Below are 21269 nucleotides of genomic sequence, written 5' to 3'. Positions count from 1 at the left end.
CATCCATCTTTTCTGAAATACTTTCTGTTGTTACATTTGTTTTCAGGGAATATCTTGCTATAAATGTAATGTTAGCATATTTAAATAGTGTGAAACATACCTAATATTTTACATACAATGACAACAACTGTAGCAGAGCATTTTGTTAATATTTCAGCTTTAACTAGTATTCTGATTTATTTTTTAATTTTTTTTTTATTCTTTAGCAAACTTTTTAACTGTAAATGTGTTTGGGCACTCATTCATCTCGCGCATATTAAATGATTGGTAGCTCTTGGTTCTGAAAGCCTTGATAACAGTGTGTTCTCTTATGAAACATTTGTGCCTGCATTTTGGGTTACAGCGTAATTTCTTGCCTTAAATACTGTTTGTTTCTCTGTTCTTTCAGCAATAAACTTGGGTGTCATTTTGAAATGTTTCCTCCTGTGGCCATAATAAATGTTTCTGCAAGTTAAATGAAAAGTTTCTCCTACAAAAAGTTAAGAAACAGGAGGTGATTATTTAAAAGCAAATTTTAAAAATCCAGTGTATCAGCTAACACAGCTGGGTTTTATACGTCAGACTGCTTGACCTGAGTTGTCGTTTGACAGTATCGTTACCAGCATGAGAACTTTTGTTTAAGAAACTTTGAAATATTCAAAAATGTTCCTTGGACAAGATGACTATTTTGTACCCTTCATGCTTGCCTGTCTTCCCTCTAGATCCACATGTTTCTCCAGCTGTTGCTCAGATTTTGTTTTGAAAGCTAAAAAAGTTAATTTCCTATGGAAGAATAAGTAAAAAGCCTGCTATTTTATGCCTCCAGCCACCTTTCATTTGGTATTGAATGTTCATTTTCAGTGAATTTGCCTGAGTAATACAAAGGAAAAGGTATTTCTAGATCCCAGGTCCAGAGAATTTCACATACAGAGAACCCCAGAGTTAGCTTATCCCACAACTAATATCGTGTAGTTTTTGAAATCATGTACGATTACCGGTATCTACACAGTAAGTTAGGTCCTATACTTATATCAAATACTATAATTTACCAAGATGAAAACATAATTAATAGCATTGTGAAGCAATTTCTTCTTTTGGTTGCTTCCTTATGGCTAGATGATGTTTATTTGTATAAAAAAAGATGATGAAAGTTTAGGTGGAGAAAATACCAGCACATAAATTGGGTTGTAGTATACTTTGGTGCGAGTACGCTTGTGAATCTAAATAAACTCTTCAAGCCCTTGTTTTCTGGGCCATACTTTTTCCATAGTTAGTAATAAAATATTTTACACATTTAAAATTAATGCCTAATTATGTTCTCAGTTCTTACAGACACTTCTGTATCCTGAGTACTGTTCTTGTCTTTCCAAGCTTTGTTACCCAGCCGAGCCCGGTGCTGGGTAGATGGGAACGCTGTGCTGCGTTACCTTTGTACTGAGGGACGTGGCATTAAAACTTGGACAGTACGTTCTGAGATGCGTGTGTCCTTGGTTAATTTTTTGACTTATGCTTTTGTGTGGATATTCCTTTTAAGAGATGTATGAGAAGCTGGGAAAAAAATAAATTCTGTATTTGAATTAGATGCTTTAATTTCTTCACAACCAGTTGCTTCCAGCGTAGTTAGAGGAGTTGTCGCAAGAATCGCAGTAGAACAATCTCTTGGAGCGGTATCGCAGCAGACGCAGATATAGCAGCAAAACTTATAGCCATAAAAAGGTACATGTGTTTCCCCAAAGTAGGTGATGTAAATGTTCTGCTGAGGCTGACAGGAAATAAACACACATGGAGAGGGGCTGGGGAAGAGGCTTGGGAAGGGAGCGCCGTGCCGGGCGGTGAGGAGGGCTGAGAGCCTGCTCCAGAGACACCGGGAGGTCAGGCCTTGAGGGAGAGGGCATGGTTCTCCTCGCCGGGTATCAGGGCTGTCCCATACAGTGCCACATTGAAAAAATCAAAACAAAGCAATGACAAGAACTAAAAAGGCAAGCGAAACTAAAGCATAAGAGGCGTTCGCCTTTTTATTTTTATTCTTTGTTCAAGTTTTCTTTCCCCGAGGAAATCGACAGTGCTTTGTTTCAAAGATAGTGCTTTAATGTCCTTTAACAAGGTTACGACGTTCCGGGGCGTTTCGTTTCCGAGGTCCCGCTGGAGGTTTGCTGGCCTGAGTGGTGGCAGCAACGCCCCCGATTTGCCCGCTCCTGAACTGGATTCCTGCAAGCCGGCACTGGCGGGAGGTGGTGATGCTCTGCAGAGCAGGCGCTGCCCTGGAGCCGCGGGCTCCGGCTGTCCCTGTGTCACTCGGGTCACCCTCCGGCTGTCCCTGTGTCACTCGGGTCACCCTCCGAGCCAGCACCGCCCCAGGGAGGGAGCGGGAAACGCGACACCAGTACCTGAAACTAGCTTAGGCGTCTCTGCAGCTGGTACCCGCAGCTTCATGGCCCTGAGCCGAGCACGGCGGCAGCGTGGAGCGCAGGGATGTACGCCGGGATGAATCCTTCTGGGGGTGGGCACCGCTGGTCAGACCGTCACCTGCCTGAGCAGGCCTGGGAGGGACTCTTGCTTCCGAAGGGTGGTCCGTTCTGTTACTGCTGGTCCTTAAGAAATGCCGTGTTGCTCTGTGTACATGAAGAAAGCAAAACGAACAGAAGGTACTTGTCCTGTAGGTTTATTAGTCTGTTCCCCCCTGTTTTACAACTCTAGTATGAGTGCAAGCAACGCAGAGGAGCCGTCGGCTCCTTGGCTCTCGGGAGCGGTGTGGGAGACGAGAACAAGGGCAGATCCTGAGTGATTGTAGTGTAATGGGTGGAGAAGGAAGAACTGGATCAGCTGCAGCCCTGGATTCCAATACGGCTTTTATTTTTGTGTGCCTGTAGGTTACTTGCCTGTTAAAATTATTTCTTCCCATAATTATTTCTTATAAATGGGTATTGTGCTCAGCACTTTTAAGATCTTTTGTGGCATCCTGTAGGATTTCAAAACTCCTAAGAGCCTGAAATGGTACATGATTAGCGTTACATGTAAGTAGTAAATATTTTTTCCCATGTTATACGCTACAAGATCGGAGATGATAGACTGGGAAAAACAACGTGAGGTTTCAGTTGTGTCTTCTCGCTTGTGTTTCGTGCTGTAACACGCAGGGGTTTCTGTGCAGAAGCCACAGGGCTGTCCAGCCTCCCGAACAACGGGGGCCAGCATTGCAGCCAGCTCTCCATCTGTGTGGGTTCCGTTCCACCAGCCGTGGTGGAGTAAGTGCTGATGCAGGCAGATACGGTGTGTGCCGGGGCCAGCGGTCAGACTCCATAACACACATTGCCCAACCTCTCGGGTGGGAGCTGGCGAGTGACTCACAGTCAACTGAGTCTTTTTGTGAGTTATCTGTTGTGTGTAACTCCTGAAAACTGAGTGGCGGTGGGAACCAAAAGGCTCATACTCCTTAACTTAATTGTAAAATACTGCAGCTTGTCACAAGCACTTTAACAAAAGAAAAGTACGTAAATGGCACACTGGACTTCGTCAGAATGCAAGCCCTTTTGTCAGTACAGTAAATAATAAAAAAAATTTAACACTTCCAATACTGAACAGTCAGTTTGAGTAATAATGCGTCTACCTGAAGTCTTCTGAGTTTTGTAAAATTAAATGTATTTCATAGCTACTAGGATGGTTTATTTTCTCTGCTTTATGTAGCAGGTAATCTTCTTTTCCCAGTGCCAACTGACATACCACATGCACTTTCTGTAGTAGCAGAAAATATTCCAAAGTAATTCAGAAAAATATTTCACTCTGTGATTAAACACTCTAAACTTTCTGTGAGGTGAACGTGGATTGCATTTCATGGTCACACTCTTTCCCCCCAAAAAAATGCGAGAATGCTCATAAAGAGAATAAGCAGAGCAAGTAGTTTTGGTGTAACGCAGCGCGCCGTGGTGCTGAGCTGTGTGAGTGTGGCTCCACTGGCGCAGCAGAACCGCGTGAGACGCGTCCAGCCCCGCGGCGTCCCTGCAGTGGGCAGCACCAGCGTGTCCTGCGGGGCTGCCTGCGGGACCCGAGCTGGGGGCGATTGCCCTCACAGAAACCAGCTTCCTCCCATTCATATCACGTGCCAAATACTTCGGTGTTTTCAAAAGGTGCATTTGAAATTGCCTGTGTGTATTGCAATATCTGATGTCACCAGCTTTCATGGCAAATCATAAACTCCATAGAAGTTATTTTTAGAATCATATGTGCTTTCCGGGCGGGAAGAGGGAAGGAATCACAGTAATTTATTTACATATTTACACTAATATTACACTTACTGAAATTTGAAAAGAAATCAATTAAAGGGCTGCATTAAAGTTAAAACTAAATAAGAAATGATACACTTAATTTTCTTTGCAGAGCTTCAGCATACAATAAAAGCAGGGCTGAAATGTATTTGCCAGAATTTAGCTAAGTAATAGATAATTTTAAATCAAGATCTCCCAGTTGATCATCATAGAGCTGTTGGAAGAATATTTTGGGCACAGACAATAATAGGCCACTTACCCTAACAATTTAGAAGAAATAATGATTAATTCTGTCATTAGTAGCTATCTAGGAACTACTTGCCGTGTGGAATAAAATAACCGCTCGTCAGGTCACCTGGCAGTTGCTGATGCTGAAACACTCGGAGGAGGCACCATCTCTGTCGCAGAATGAACGAACCTTCTCTTGTTGGAAGCTGGTCCGTGCTGAGATTGCTTTAGGCGTTACGGTTCTTACTTCACGTATTATGAATCTTCTTGAGTCCACAGAAATTTAGATACGCTTATTTTTTGCATGTTTACATCGAAAACGAGTGAAACTTGCAAAGTTTCTTGTTATAGCTCCAGTATTTGTATTTTTATTTTCTGTTTACCCAGTCTGTAAGCCTTCCTTAAATTCCATCAAAGCTTTTGAATGCCAGTAGAATTGAGGAATTTGGGGTTTTTTATGCAGTTTGGTGATGTTCAAATATGAAAAAGGCAGGAAGACACTGCCGCTGGGCGGTGTGCCATTCTGCTGTCGCGGTGTCGGCACTGCACGGTGTCACGCGTCACCTCATTTAGTTAAAATATTTGTGAAAACTTCTGCTAAGCTGTATCAATAAGAAAAGCAAAAATATGAAATCTTGTTACACTGATTTTGATGGCTGCCAGTTGCTTGTAATAAGTACTGCAAGTTTATGGATTTTAATGTATGCTATTTTATTAGAAAAATCCCCCATACCAAGAATTTACGGTTACACAAAGCTTTAAGCCTTCACGCTGCATATAATTGTAAACGTGTCCTTGATGTAGGTATTTCAAATGGAAGGTAAAGGACAAGTAAAGCAATAGAACAAGACATTCAGTCTTAACAGGCACTGGGGTGTCGGCTGGCAGCTCCGCCTGAGCCGCGAGCGCGGATCCCTGGGGAGAACCCCTTTGCTACCGGCTGCCTGACGGCACAGATGTATCCCAGCGCTGGAAGCTTAGCCAAGCAGTAAACGAACACACTGAAGAAATATGTGAGAAGTACATAAATTTTCAACAGAATTACATATTTGGCTTTTTACAGCTTTTCAACACTGTAGAAATATTTACTAAATAATACTTAGTTTTTTACACTGTTGCCTTTTTTTGATGACAATAGCGGTATATTCAAGCAGTTAAGACAGGCAATGGAAATCGCTCCTTTTCTCTCAAGCGGTACTGTTTAAATCAGGAATACATTTCATTTTATCAAATACTTGCTAAGATAATAGGCTTAAACTGTTCCATGTCATATAATCCCTGCAGAAGCTGTGTGTAGCCCTGAGAATTTAAGTTAGCTGTCCAGTCTAGAAACTGAAGGTCGTAGTTGTGTTTACATAATTTTTAAAAAACAGTATATTGCTTTAGATATCTTAACAAAAATCTGCAATTTTCTTAAACGTTAGTGTTGTTCCGTCAGCCTTGCTATCCCATAGAGAGGTAGGGGCTAGGAACGGTGTAGCTCGTGTGCCGCGTTGGCTGAGCCTGTTCTGCGGAGAAGGCTGTGCTAGCCGAAGGGCTGGCGGCGGGTGCCATTTACTGCTGTGGCTGCAGCCGGTTCTGCCCCTGCCGTGTGCCGAGCCCTTGAGCTGGCCCGGGGCCGAGGCCCATCCCAGCGCTTGCCCGCCTCTTGGAAATCCACAGCGGGACGGGGGCTTTGTTGGAGAGCTCTCCCTGAAGGATGGAAAATGGCACTGGTGGTACTTGGTATGGTTTGTCTCTAAATGACTTCATACGAAACCTTTTCCATTTATCAGATGCTTTTTTCCTCCAGATTGGCAGCAAGTTCAACTTTGTGCCTGAGACATCAGCTTTGAACTAAAGCCGTAAGATGGGAAAGGTGTGAAAGAGACAAAAAAAATCCCAAACAAACGAAAAAGCCCCCCTAAACAAACAAAAAATCCAGTACTTAAGAAACAGAAGTGAGAAAAAAAATTCAAAGCATCAAAAAAAAAAAGTAGTAAATTGATTGATTTCAGCAGATTTTGTATGCGTGCTCCATCTTCACGTACCAAATATTTGTGTTACTGGCTTAAAAAATTAGTGTTTTGGTGTATGTATTTTATATGCACTTAGTGCAGAGTTATGTTTTTATTTCACTTATTCTTTGTGCTCTTGAGAAGCAGATTGAGAAGGGAAGACAAAATTCTTTCCATGTACATGACCATATGCCTGATATTTTATCTACGCTTTCCTTCCTTAGCGTTTAAAAATAGCTTCTCTACTGTGATAACATTTATCTCTAACTTCTTCAGTTTAAAACTATATACATTATACCAAACTGTTCTGAAAGAAAAATATATTTTCTGCATGTCTGCCCTACTAACCTAATTCTTTTTCAAGGCTGTTAGTGGGCTGAAGTATTTTTAGAAGTGCCGTGCAGCACATACGGGCTCTCTTTGGCTGTATTGCCTGCTAATGTTGGGAAGAGGCAGCGTAATGACCATTAATGGCAGTGGCTTCTTGTTGGTAGTGCGGGGTTTGACCGCACTGGTTTTTAAACGGTGGAATATAATGCGTTGGACTGATAAATGCATTTATCAAAGCTAAAGGATTTGGTAACTTCAAAACATTTCATCGGTAAGGTGGCAAAATTAGATGATGAAGTCAGTAGGTGGTAGGTGTTCAACTTTTGCAGAAATAATAACAATCAAGTTAACGTCTTGAACAATTTAATTGTTCATGAAGTAGCTTTCTACCTACGACCCATCGTCAGACGACCTCTATCGCTCCTAAGTCCTGTACAGGTAAAGGAGGTCGGTTAGCCAGGGCTGTCGGGTGGAGATACGTTTGGGGTTTGTCTAGTCCTGTGTATGTCAGAGTGAAGGATTTCTGCCTGCTTGGCACTTTCTGCCTTTGCCAGCACCACAGCGTGATGTCATCTCGTGGTAAGGAATTGCGTTTCCAGAAAGTCTGAGGAATAAAGTAAGAGGTGAAGAGGGTAAAACTTGACATTCAGGTAGCGTGAGAATTCTGGGGCCAGTGTTCACGGTATCTGTCAAATCATCTTCATATTTCTTCGTTTCAGCAGAGTGAAGTATTAATGAATAGGCTAACAGTAATTGATTAAAGAACCCATTATATCTAAGTTTACTCGGTGAAGAGTAAAGAATATATGCTCTAAAGAATTCATGTAGATTAACTGATATTCAGAACTCAGCTTTCAATAATTAACATTCATTCAGTTTATACAAATTCTTTTGAATCCAATACCAGTGTTGGTACAAATTTCCTCATGAATTTTTAACAATAGAAATATTTTTAGAGGTTGCATCAGAATAGTTACAAGGCTCAGTTTGCAAGCAAAAAGCCAGTAAAGTTGCACAGAATTTACTTTGTCATATAGTTACAATCCTCAAAATACACCAACGAAACTTTCTGGAGTTAATGCACTAGTTGGATTCAAGGGTAATCTACTAGAAATGAGAACTATTTTTAACTTTTTATTTAAATTGGATGAACGTTAGCCCAAGGCTGCGCAAAAATGGAGGGTTGGTGGTCCCGGCAGTGCTCACTGCTCTGGAATGGCCGGGTGACGATCGAGCGGTTCCTTTCCGCAGAGTTCCAGGGGTCTGGAGGTACTTTGGTTTCCCAGAGAGCTGGCTAGTTGTGGACCACGTTCGCTTCGTCTGTTGGAGAAAGCTGTAATAGCTTAAGAAATAACCATCTGTAGCCGTTCATTGCCGCCTGTTCACTGGAGGCTGTGACCTTCTTTCCTGAAACACCTTAGCAGGTTCTGTCATTGAAAACCGGGTTTGTTTAAATCCCAGTTTAAACTATACCACTAATGGTGGTTTAAATGAATCCACCAGGCTTTGCGCTCACGTGGAATGAGAGAACCCGCACGGTCTCAGCAGCCGAGCTTTGGGGAAGGCAGCTGATGGTTGTTGTAGGGCAGGTTCTTCAGCTCCCCCAGTAGGATGACATCCAATGGAACTGGTTACTTATCCAGGTTCGGTATGTAGTTTGATTTTGTTTATGCACTTAATTAGTGCTTCTGACATTGGACTTGTGTTCAAGTACTGCTAAGTGATCTCATCTTTGGCTAAACTTAAGATATTTCTGGGCTTGGACGAGATGGTCCTTCAGGAAAGAGAAAATACTTGTGAAAGCCGAGGCGCGCGCCTGCCTTTGGTGGAGCGTGTGTGTGAGCACCCTTCTCTCCGCGAGCATCTCAGACACACAGTGGTGCACGAAGGGACTTCTGCGGGTCAATCCGTCTGGAGTTCAGCTCTTCACCTGCAGTTCCCATACACCAAATTTCAGTCTGTTTAGCTGGCCCTCTTTATGTATGTTCTAAAGAAAAAAATAGCATGGCGTGCCAAAAGACACTAAAATTATAAAGTGAGGGAAAGAACAGCCAATACATAGTAAAAATTCCATTACTGTCTAGATATCAAGTTGGCCTTCAGATACTTGAAGCCTACACTTGAATTCTCCTTTTTCTCTAAATTTGATTATAATTGTCGTTTAGTTCGTACTAGCATGCAAGCTTGGCACTCTTCTATACACAAATACTTTTGTTTCCAAAAAAGGCTCCTAAATGATTGAGTGCATTTTAGAAAATAAGTATCTAGTCTTGTTCGTGTTGCTGTGCTAAAGTTTTTTGTAGTTGCTAGCTGTGTTAGAAGGAAGTAAAATAAATAGTACTAATTTAGAAATAGATACATCTTACACAAAATCAGTGTTTGATGCTGATATTTAGACATCATAAAATCTGATGGACTTGCCTATATTTAAATAGCTTTGGGGTTGGAAAATAGCAGCTTATAATCATTGCAAAAATAATTTAATATTCAAAGTTTGATAATTGGTATGTGGAGTAAGAAAATACTTATTTTTGTGGAAAAATGGGTCTCATTTTAATAATACATGGATGAATTTTACATTTGTCTGCAAAGGTAGTTGTGCATCAATACTATATCAACACGTGAAGGAACATTGACTTGTAGAAGAAGCAACATGGTTCCAGTAGTTTGATATGAAATAGTTATTGCAAAGATACAAGAGAAGTCGGGGTTTACACTGATACCAAACGCTCGCTTGATCTTGTGAAATAGCTGTTTCTTAAGGCATCTCTTTAACCTTGGCGATGTAAAATCTGTGGTCCGTTTACGCTGAGGCGTACGTGTTTTGCTATGTCAGATGATTTCACTTCATGTGCAAAGGATTGGAGTTCTCTCTGGAAAACTGCAAAATGAAACAACAGTAAAAACTGTAGGTCTGTTTCTGTTCATCTATTTCAAACCGCATTCCCTGCAGAAGCACAATGCTCTGGAGGTGTGATTCCCACATCTCCTGTGCTGGAGCCCTGCCTGTGAGGCCACTTGCTCCCTGCCATTGACAGGCACCGAATGCCCCCTGTGTCGCTACGCCCTCGGTGGGACACACCTGTCCCCCCTCCCGCTCCCCCGGCCCGTGCCATAGCTTACGCTGCCGGATGCTCCGCCGTACAGTAAGTTACAGGGAATGCCCAGTGATTAATGCAAAATTAAAATCAATAACCAGTGGTTCAGTTGTCAGCGGTAACGTGCTGACATGGGCTATTGAAACTTGATCTGCTGGGGGTTGTTTGTACAATTTTGTATGCTTTGGTTGAAAAAAATAAAAAATAAATCCAGACTAGCCATGCGGTTCTTTTTTGTGATATTTTTTTTTTCTTTCTGCAGCTCTACTGAGAAGTCATTTCCTTGGAGATCATCAGGTATTACTTTTTATGTGTACATTTTGCTTTAAGCCCAAAAAACCCCTTTATTTCCTTGGCATTCATTGCTTGTTTTGAAGTAAACTGAACATTAGCAGCAATGCTACGTATCTTTTTCAAGTATCTTTTCTCAAGTATGGTGTTAATATCCTCTTTCTCAAACATGAAGAGACTTGCGTGTTGCTCTGTTGCTGTAAAAGGTTGTTTTGGCTTAGAGGTAGTTGCAGCTACTTTTCTTGCACCTTTTTTTGCCTTTGAATTTTTGTGTGAGATGTGACTGTAACAAAAGTCTTGTGTATTGGGTCTCCTTTGCAATTAATTCAAAAATCCTTCTACCCTGGCAGGTAAGGATCGTGAAAAAAATATGGTATGTTTTAAGCTTGAAGACTGATTTTCTTTTTACAGATATTCTTACTTAACTGAGAAAATCTCCAGTAAGCGAAGGTTTTTTCTGAGAGTGCTTCTTCTATTTTTGTATCTCAGGATAGCTTGAACTTTATTTCCCAAACAAGAAACTTTTGTCTTGTAGTACGTCTACATCTACTCCTGAGTATATTAGGTGGGACAGGTAGGACTGCATATTAAAAGTAACACTGGAGTGTCTGTTGGAGTAATCCGGTCAGTCCTTCAGAGTTCAAGGGGTTGCACTAGTCATTGTTTCACTTTTGCATCAGTTTAAATACCCACTATTAAAGAGTCACTCTCCGCGCAGCTGTCGCCTCGTTAGACGATGAAGTGTATGAGCACAAGCCAACGTGTCCAAACCGCGGGGCAGCACCAGAAATGGGACCGTGACTCCCGGCAAATTGCTTTTTGCACTGGGCCGCGTTTCTCCGATTCAATCACGGACTTTTAACAGAATGTCGTAGTGAGCAAAACTGGTGAAGTGATCAAAATGCAATTAGAATTTTAGGAAGCTCGTTAGAAGTTTTATTAAGCAAGTTCTGCATAGTGTTAACATATCTTTATAAGAAGATGCATGCAGTTTTAAGAGCTATCCAGTTTCTGCTCTACAAAGAGTAACACATCAGAGTTATCTGCTTGTTCACTCAAGCATCTTTGTAATTATGATTAATTGTGACTATTTTAGGTAAATAAGTCTCTCAAACTATCTACTTTCCCCTCCCCTTCCTGCTTTTTGTTTTGTGTAGAGACTAAGCTCTGAAACTTCTGTATAATGGTGTTACGTGGTTTCAGTTGCCACCATGGTATTGCCTCACCTGAGGTGAAGCACACATTAGCTTTTTCCTTTCTTTTAAATCTAATATTCTCAACAGCCAACTTGTCTTGGCATTTAAATTTTGCTGGTCGTGGTGATGCTTTTCAGGTGTTCTTTTAGCTGTGTTTTTAAATGGAAGTCAAATTTCAGGTAATTGAGAAATTAGTTTTACTTATACTTTCAATGGGAAAATTATTTTTGTGGGTTTTTTTTTTTAAACACATTATTTCCCCTGGATCTATAATACTTCAGTGACAGTTCACACCTGGTAAAGATACCCTCTGACATATCTCAGTCATTGTTTATCTCATCCAGTTCCATTCCCTTTCTTTATTTCCTCCTCAGTTTTTCCTGTAACTTACTCTTTTTCTATTGTTTGTTTTTCTCCTTGACTTCCTATTAGTTCCTCTCTTTCTTTTTTCCATCCCTCCAGCTCCATGGGTTTTTTTATTCTTTAATTTTCTCCTCCCACTTGTGTGTTTCTCTTCTTTTGAAATCTCCTGCGCACGCCCCTAAGAAGTCACTTGACACATGGCAAAAAATTGTATTTCTATTTAAATACTCTATGCATTCGTGTAAATCTAGATGTACATTTCCACATCTCTGTGTATCTAAAGTAAGGCTTTTCTGGAGTAATTGCTCGTAAGTGAGCATGTTTGAAAAAATGTATTTTTTGCTTAGACTTTTCTGGTATACATTTCATTTAATGTTTACATTTATGTTGTGATTACAGCATGACTGTAGCTTTTACTTACAGACTCGCTCTCGAGCTTTATTTCAAAGAAGTGTCAGTAGGTGATGCTTTACCAACTGCGGTCTGAAAAACACTGATGTTAAAGATGAATGAAAACACTCCCTTAAATCACCTGTTTTCCTGACTGCAGATAGTAGTTTATATCAAAGAACATCAGCGGATGATGCGATAAGATGTGACCGTAGCTGAAAGTGCTTTATGCACCAGTAGAATTATACAGAATTTTTAACAGAAGTATAAAATCATGTTGTTTTGCAGATGCTTATAAATAGCATATTAGATCAGCAGCCGTTTATAAAAAGACTATTATTTTATTCAGGGCACCCTCCTCATGATTTATAGGAGCAGCGAAAGATAGAAAGACAACAATTAATTTTATTGTGCATTCTTGCCTTTGTTAGGGAGCCTCAACAATCTTTATTTTTTCTCATTGTGAAAGCATTTGCGAGTGAGGTTGTGGTTCAGACCTCTGGCTTAGGAACATCTGTAGGCACCGCACAATTGAACCTTATTCTGCCTGTGTGCTGCTCCCAAAATTGATTATTTGTCAGCCTGACATTGATTTAGTATCATGTAATATCAAGTAACTAAAATAACAGGGCCTTGTATTATTTGAACAAAAAAGATTGAAGATTAAAATATTGAAGTTGAATATAATTATAGAGTAATTTAAACGTCCCATTCTTGACACGTCTTTTATTCTAAAGAACATATAATACCCACTGCTGTCTGTTGTGATCTGTCACTGAGTTAGTGTAACAGGAGCTGTGAAAGTGAGTTGTTTCAGTGTTGGTTCTCTGTATCATTCCTAGGGATAATGATGTGTAAGTTTATGGAAATGTAATAACACTGTGTATTAAATTTGGTCATAATACTTGTATTATAGTAGGCTAATCAGCATCAAATTTTACTTGTTGGTTTTGACCTAAGAATGTACTACTGGTAAATAACTCTGCTGACTGCCTGTAATTTCTAGGATATCTTGATTTTTTTACTTTTTTTTTTTTTTAAATCTGGTATTTGAGTAGCGTTCAGACATTTGTCATAATAGCAATTAATGAATAACATTTTCAGAGTGAGTGTTCCATTGTGGCTACTTCTACAAATAGCGAGACACCAGCATTTTGTGTACAGAGCGTTTCTTTACAGCTTGATGGGCACAAGTACTCTATGGGTTTGATTTCTCTTTTGAAGTATGCTGTAATAACAGCTGTTATAAAGAATTTCCAATAGCTCATCTGTTAGCAGGCGGGTTTTTGTTTCATGTTTTGTTGATTTTGTGGGGTATTTTTTTTCCGTCAGTTGGAGAGAGTTTTTATTAGCTATTGCGTAGAATTTATTTCAGACGTTTTTTCCGTCTTACTCCTAAGTTGCTAGCATCAAATTTCTGCAAACTCTTTCTGTAGCGTGCAGACTCATTCTTTTTGAAAGAGCACTTAGCAGGCTTCGTTGTCCACAACTCGCAGCTTTTGATGCAAAGCGGTCGCAGGAGTTACTACCAGACTGTTCCTTCTTAGCATCTTTCTTCTGGTTTCCACTCTGGGCTCATTCATAGAATCATAGAATTGTTGAGGTTGGAAGGGACCTTTAAGATCATCGAGTCCAACCTTTAGCCTACCCTGACAAGAGCCACTTCTAAACCATGTCCCTCAGTGCCCCATCTACCCTTTTTTTAAACACCTCCAGGGATGGTGAATCCACCACCTCCCTGGGCAGCCTATTCCAATGTTTAATAACCCTTTCAGTGAAAAAATGTCTCCTAATATCTAATCTAAACCTCCCCTGACGTAACTTGAACCCATTTCCCCTCGTCCTATCACTTGTCACCAGGGAGAAGAGGTCAGCCCCCATCTCTCTACAGCCTCCTTTCAGGGAGTTGTAGAGGGTGATAAGGTCTCCCCTCAGCCTCCTCTTCTCCAGGCTAAACAACCCCAGCTCCCTCAGTCGTTCTTCATAAGGTTTGTCCTCCAGACCCCTCACCAGCTTTGTGGCCCTTCTCTGGACACGCTCCAACACCTCAATGTCCCTCCTGTAGCGAGGGGCCCAAAACTGAACGCAGTACTCGAGGTGGGGCCTCACCAGTGCCGAGTACAGGGGGATGATCACTTCCCTAGTCCGGCTCACCACACTATTCCTGATACAGGCTAGGATGCTGTTGGCCTTCTTGGCCACCTGGGCACACTGCTGGCTCATATTCAGCCGGCTGCCAACCAACACTCCCAAGTCCTTTTCTGTCGAGCTGCTTTCGAGCCACTCTGCCCCAGTCCTGCAGCGCTGCATGGGGTTGTTGTGTCCCAAGTGCAGGACCCGGCATTTGGCCTTGTTGAACCTCATACCATTGGTCTCAGCCCATCGGTCCAGCCTGTCCAGATCCCTCTGCAGAGCCAACCTACCCTCAAGCAGATCAACACGCCTGCCCAGTTTAGTGTCATCTGCGAACTTACTGAGGGTGCATTCGATCCCTTCATCCAGATCATTGATAAAGATATTAAAGAGAACCGGCCCCAGCACCGAGCCCTGGGATACATTTCTTCACCAAGAATTTATGTATCTGCCGTTACCTTTAATGAAACCCGCATTTCCGACTGCATCTCTGATGCCTGTTCTTTATCGATGTGTAATGTGTTGGCAATTGAATGCTTAATATTTCTGTCAAAATAATTTTGATTCAGTTTTTCTTGTTGTTTCCTGTCCTCATCTTTGTCTTTTTTTTTTCCAGACTACGTTTAGCTTTTTCCTTTCTTCATAGTCATACTGTGATGTCTCCTTCGCTTTCTCTTATGTATGATGATGCTATCCTTTGCTGTCTGTAAAGTTCAGATAATATTCTTAGAACTGAAGTTAGCTCAAGAGTTCTTAAAAAATAAACATTTGGATAGTAGTATATTCAGTAAAAAATGTATAAAATTTGCAGTGAGTTCTGTTGATGTTACACAAACAGTGATGAAATTCAACTCGGCCTTTTACTTAGGAAGCTCTTGAGATACCAGGACCTTACGACAAATGACGCGCCACAGCACAGTTGCACTCTGCAAAGTATACTTACTAGGGAATCGGTTACATTCTTCGTTAAAATAGGTTGGACTGTACATTTTAAAAATTGGAATTGTAGAACTACATCAAAACTACAGGAAACAAGATTCTTAGTCGTTAGCATTAACGTGCTCTTCGTTTAGTTTGGTAGATGATACCTGTCTATCGGTAGACCCTCTTCATGATGGAACTAAGTTCTTCATTAGCGCATGTGAGAAAATTACTGAGTTTTCAGGAAACTTACATGTGAAGCATTGGATTTATCTAACTGATTTATTCTTTCAGATCCTCCGACCACCGGTGTAAACAAAGCCCGAGTGTCAGAGAGCGTTCACACCAATGCCTATGACGTTAGGACAGAACCAGAGCAAGGGAACCTCTACTCACCAGAACAGACATCTCTCCATGAAAGTGAGGGTCTGTTGTGTGCTTTTTAAATATTAGAATATATTCCTGCATTGACTGTATAAAAATGTAATACAATTATTAATGCAATAAATAACAAAGCTATATAATATTTTATTTTTGTGAAGTTGTCCGATACTTTTATTCTTATGCTGGCTTCATATCTGCAGGGTCTGTAGGTAACTCAAGAAGTTCAACACAAATGAATTCTTATTCTGACAGTGGTTACCAGGAAGTAAGCAGTTTCCATAACAGCCAAAACTTGAGCAAATCAGAAAACAGGCAGCAGCATTCCCTTGTTGGAACCACTAATAACCATTTGGTGAGAAGCTCGCGAGCTGAAGGGCAGACATCAGTCCAGGTATGCTCAAAATAGCACACTTTGTCTGTCTGTGCACTGTCTGTAACACAGGCTTAAAAGACAATAATTGTATAGCTGGACCTACCTTTGTATAGGCTGCAATTAATGTTATTAAATTACACTTTTATTTAACACCTTCACTGGTTAAAAAGCAGAAATGGCTTGCGGCAGACATAGACTTGTTTGCTGAAATCAGCGTGCGTGTGATCTGCTTCATTCTGCAGCTGAAATCAAGTAAAACTTCTGCGGACTCCTGACTGCAGAGTATGCTGCTAATAGAATATCAAGAAAGTACCACTTGCTTAAAATTCAGTTGTGATATTGGGGAAAACCTCCTAGAATTTAGCCTGTATGTCGCATAGTGCTTAAAGGAAGATGGTATTTGTGTTCCTGTACCTTCTACTGTTTCTGGCCTTTTCCCCCTCCTTTTTCATTAATTGGAATGACAGTAAGATTGCAATTGGCAAAACTTTATTAGCTTATACTTGAACTCGTTGCATTACTGTTCCTGAATTTCCAAATTGGTAGAGTAGTGAGGAAAGAAAGCGTAGGTGCATATTAACACGGAAAGCCAAATAAGAATGAGGAACAATTGGTTTTTTAATGTTAAATTGCCGTTTTATACATTAAGAAATACTGGTTAGGAAAAAAGTTATTTTATAGGAAAACTTGAAGTAATTGCGCTTAGGGTAAGAGCTACTCTTCAGCTGCTTTTATATATGGTTAAATTATGTGCTTTTCTTGTTGACTTCTCTGTCTTAGGGGAGGAAAGTATCTACTACATGCCCTGAATGGTAAAACTAATAAATATTTTTGGTTTTAAACAGCCTGTTTCTACCAATCGAGTCATGAGGCGCGTCAGTTCAGTCCCATCCAGAGCACAGTCCCCCTCGTACGTGGTCGGCACCGGTGTTTCCCCCTCAAGGGGGTCTCTGCGAGCGTCTCTGGGCAGCGGGTATGGTTCTCCATCGGTTACTGAGCAAAGATCCCTTCCTTCTCACGCCTATTCATCCACCACCCTGCCAGTCCAGCGGGCAGCGTCCCCGTATGCTGCCCAGAGACCTGCCTCCCCGACGGCGGTGCGGCGTATCGGCTCCGTTACCTCCAGGCAGACGGCAAATCCCAGTGGCGGGACTCCCCAGTACCAAACATCCGTCAGAGTTGGCTCTCCTCTCGCCCTCGCTGATGTACAGACCAGAGTCGCTTCTCCATCCCAGACTCAGCTGGGATCTTCTTCCCCGAAGCATTCTGGCATGACTGCGGTTCCACAGCATTTGGGAACAACGCTGCAAAGAACAATTCACGACATTGAACAATACGGACAGCAGTATGATATCTATGAGAGAATGGTCCCTCCACGGCCAGATAGCCTTACAGGTTAGTAAAAAGGTAAAGACGCAGCTTAAAACTTGGTACAAACCTACAACTGTAAAAAAGCAGTAATGCCGTAGTCGTTTTATGGATGAAACACTTGGTTGTAGCACTAGGACATAATTGCGGTGGATGTATCAAATCAGCTGTAAATACTGATGTCAAACGCTGTGTATCCGTCATACCGTAAGTTCACAGTGAATGCTGTCTTTCTCTTTAATTACTAGATTGCTAGCCATGCATTAAATTAAATCATACGTTTTAAGTAGCTAAGTGAAATTCTGAGTCTTACATTTAAACGTATGTCCAGGTCATACACAAAGTAGAAGATACTAGGCTGGAACGAGTCTAGTTCTTTCTTAAAATATGTAACTTCGTACCACTGAATTTCTGTCTTTTTTTCCCTAAAATTTCTAGGCTATCTCAAGGTATTTCAGCTTAAATGTAGGGTAGCCATTGTAATACTAGCTTGAAATAAAGCCCTAAAAGGTAGAATTTACTCGTCTGAGAGGCAGTTCTTATTAAGATGCAGTTACTTTTACATTTGAAGTTCCATGTGCGTTACTGGTTTTATTCTGACCTTCATCTAAATGACCACAGACAAGATGGTTTTGCAGTTAGACCGTACGCTCTTCTGAACAGACTGCAATGTCGGTTTTGTCTTTTAAACTGTTATGCTGCAGGAAATCCCACAATATTCCCCATCAAAACTGTAAGGTGTCTTCTTCCTCATCTCTGTTTGCAAGATGCAGTACTCTACCAGTTTGACAATGCGGGGGGGTGGGAAATCAGTTTGACACAAAAGGTGATTCAGTAGTTGCAATGAATGCAGTCCAGTGGGCTGCGTAATTTGGGATGTAACAGTGGTAGTGTACCCTTACAGTATTATTAAGGCGCTGTAAAAATACCACTGCCTGAGAATATCACCTTGTCTAAACAGGTGAACTGATACATCTTTAGAAAAAGGGAGTTACTGGGGTAGCAAACCAGTAATTCAGAAACAGGTGCTTTAAATTTAATGCTTTTAGTGTTAAGGAAGTAATTAGCAACTGTGGTAGTCAAGCTCAGAGAGCATCTGACTTTATAGCCACGTCCGCTATAATCGTTCCAGGAAATTGGAAATGGTCTGACTTTCCTGCGCTCTATGTTACCAACTATCAGTAAGCATCTCTCAGTATTATAAAAAACTCCTACTTTTTCTAGTATAATTTAGCTTCCCTAGCAAACAGCATGGTAGAGCAGGTCTGTGATTTTGTGGGGGGAAATGCTCAAAGGCAGGATATGCTTGGTTACACATCACTGCTAAAGCTATAGTGTCTACAATGGTAATGCCGAAGTGGACAAAACAGTATTAATTTTATAAAGCGGTTTTTAAAATATCATTTAAAACCAAAAATTATGCTGGTTTTCTGCCCCAGTGAACGTGGAGTGGATGATGACCCCATGGCAGGGCGAATCTCAGGGCTGAAGGAGCAGTACAACGCCAATACCAGGAAGCAAAGTGCCTCCAAAGCGTGCATTAGATAATCGATGGGAGGGGTGGTCCAGCATGGCAAAAAGCGTTCAAGGGCTGAAAAAGAAGAAACGCAGGATTAAGACTGTACCACCAACCTCCTAATCAGGATGGCAACAGTGAACTTAATAGGAGATTGGTTGCTAATTCAGTTAGCAAAATAGTAAAGGGCAAGATACCTCGATGCCGGTAACGGCAATGCAGTAACACGCTGGGATGCATGGAAAGAAGTTCTAGGCAACCTGAATGATGTCTGGACTCGATGATCTTAAAGGTCTTTTCCAACCTAGACGATACTGTGATTCTATGATTCTAAATGAAACAGAGAGAAATTAAACGGAACTTGAGGGAGAGCTGAAAGGCAAGGTGAAAAAGGAGATTCTCATACAGCTGCAGCATAGCAATATATATATATATATGTATGTACATACACACATCATGGGCTACTTAAACCTTTTCTCCACATGCTTAAATCTCTGCTGCCACTACCAGGAAGACTTTTGCTCTCACTGCTACATATTGTTCCATTTTCAAGATTATGACCCCGCTTTAGGCTGTGCCTATTTCACAACTGGATTTCTGTCAGGTTCATAACTTGCCTTGTCATTGCTGCGTCTGTGAACTGCGCACGCCGACTTAGCTTTTACTCTCTATGTTTTAGACTTGCAACTATGAATGCTGCTGAAAAAATTGAGTTGGAAAGCTTAATGTTGTCAGTGTATGGACAAAACTTTTCATCGAAGAAATGCTGCTTTGTCAATCAGTCTTTCAGTATGGATCATTTAATAATGGAAAGAACTTTAATGAATAAATCTTTGTAACTGTAGATATAGAATCATAGAATCATAGAATTGTTGAGGTTGGAAGGGACCTTTAAGATCATCGAGTCCAACCTTTAGCCTACCCTGACAAGAGCCACTTCTAAACTGCCTAACACTTTTTCTTGGCTAAAAGAAGTAAGATTTATGCATGAGAGCTTTATTCTTTTTAATTGCTGTGGGCTGTGTACATCTTTCCTCCTTCTTGTTTTTAGGGCTGAGGAGTTCCTACGCGAGTCAGCACAGTCAGCTAGGACCAGAATTGCGATCAGCCGTGTCTCCGGACTTGCACATCACCCCTATCTACGAAGGCAGAACTTACTACAGTCCAGTCTACCGTAGTCCGAATCACGGAACCCTCGAGCTCCACCAGGGATCCCAGACAGCGCTGTATCGAACGGGGTCAGGTGGGTGAAGGGCTTCCAAACGCTCCCATGGGCTGTGTCCCAGTCACGCTGCATTTGCCTTGTGGAGTTTTGCTGGGACCGGGGGCATAGAGGAGAACATACGTGAGATATGTATGCCAGCTTAAAAGGAAAAACTAGATGTTATAAATTAATGGAGCTAGAAATTAGGTTTGAAGGACTTAAAATAACCAGCAGGAGTTAAAAAGCTTTTGTGATGTTTGCAGGAAGTACTTGGGGCTATTCATGGGTGTCAGCTTAGGTCAGAATGTTTTCTGTTTGATATCACACACTCGGGTACACCCAAGCAACGTGTATTTCGTAGCACAAAGAATTTATTGCTTCCTCTTGCGTTCTCTGTGCATCATTCTCTTATGAATTGAGTTTGTTCTTTTTTTTTTTATTATTCCTCAATACGGTAAAATGATAGCTTGCCCACTTAAATTGCCCCCCCATCTTTCACAGTAAAAATACTGGGTTTACGCAACTTCTCAGCAAAGGATAATGTTAAAATACTGTATGTGAAGATCGTATATTGAAACTGAAATATTTCTATAGTATTTCATAGAATTGCTACTTGTATATTATGAAGTGCAAAGGCATTAGATTAGCATTAGAACTGATTTTCTGTAAAGAGAAATCATTTTTATAGTGGAGTAATTTTCAAAAACTCTCAAAATATTAGAGTGATTTAACCAAGTGATTCTCTAGAAATATTTATAGAGAAGTGTCTGATTCTTATGCCATGTTTTCACACATTTGAAAATTGCTTTTTGATGTTTTTTTATGTAACTGAAATACTAAGAGTATGGAATGTTGAAGGAGGCAGCTGTTTCTGCAGTTCTCCCGTCCTCTGCAACCTAGAGTAAGCAAGTTTGTCAGGATGTGCTGTTGAGGAAATATAGCTAGAAATTGGGATTCTCTATTCACTTGTCTGCCTAATATCACTTACCTTGGAAGAGCAAAAGCTACCACAACAGCTCTGCTAATTCAGAAAGATACATGTTCGCGGCTTTGAAACGGTCAGCTTCATCTTAGAAATCATCCTTTTGTTAGTTTTTTGTACGAGAAAATGCACGTGTACTTGGGAAAAGGAAAATATCATCTAAACTACATTACCTTTGTTTACTTATTTTTCCTTTTTCTGTTTAGTACAATTGGGAAATTGACGTTAATGTTAGTAATTGAATTTTATTATAAATC

The 21269-nt window shown here is 40.9% G+C and overlaps 1 protein-coding gene across 6 annotated transcripts in view; it reads left to right on the top strand.

The window, feature by feature from the left end:
• The window catches only part of PKP4 (plakophilin 4), an 85090-nt gene that overhangs the window by 37694 nt on the left and 26127 nt on the right, over positions 1–21269 (top strand). For 5 of the 6 annotated variants that reach the window (XM_063340894.1, XM_063340897.1, XM_063340895.1 and 2 more), the window contains 5 exons: positions 10154–10188; positions 15480–15611; positions 15770–15960; positions 16788–17337; positions 19878–20069. In XM_063340894.1, the coding sequence (XP_063196964.1) occupies positions 10154–10188; positions 15480–15611; positions 15770–15960; positions 16788–17337; positions 19878–20069 (1100 nt within the window). The remainder of the gene's footprint in view (positions 1–10153; positions 10189–15479; positions 15612–15769; positions 15961–16787; positions 17338–19877; positions 20070–21269) is intronic. The other variant, XM_063340898.1, reaches the window with a different exon arrangement.

The sequence above is a fragment of the Chroicocephalus ridibundus genome, chromosome 7 (assembly GCF_963924245.1).
Source record: "Chroicocephalus ridibundus chromosome 7, bChrRid1.1, whole genome shotgun sequence".
In the NCBI taxonomy this organism is placed as follows: domain Eukaryota; kingdom Metazoa; phylum Chordata; class Aves; order Charadriiformes; family Laridae; genus Chroicocephalus; species Chroicocephalus ridibundus.
The sequence above is the reverse complement of the archived record's forward strand: the minus strand, read 5'-3'. Positions and strand labels throughout refer to the sequence as shown.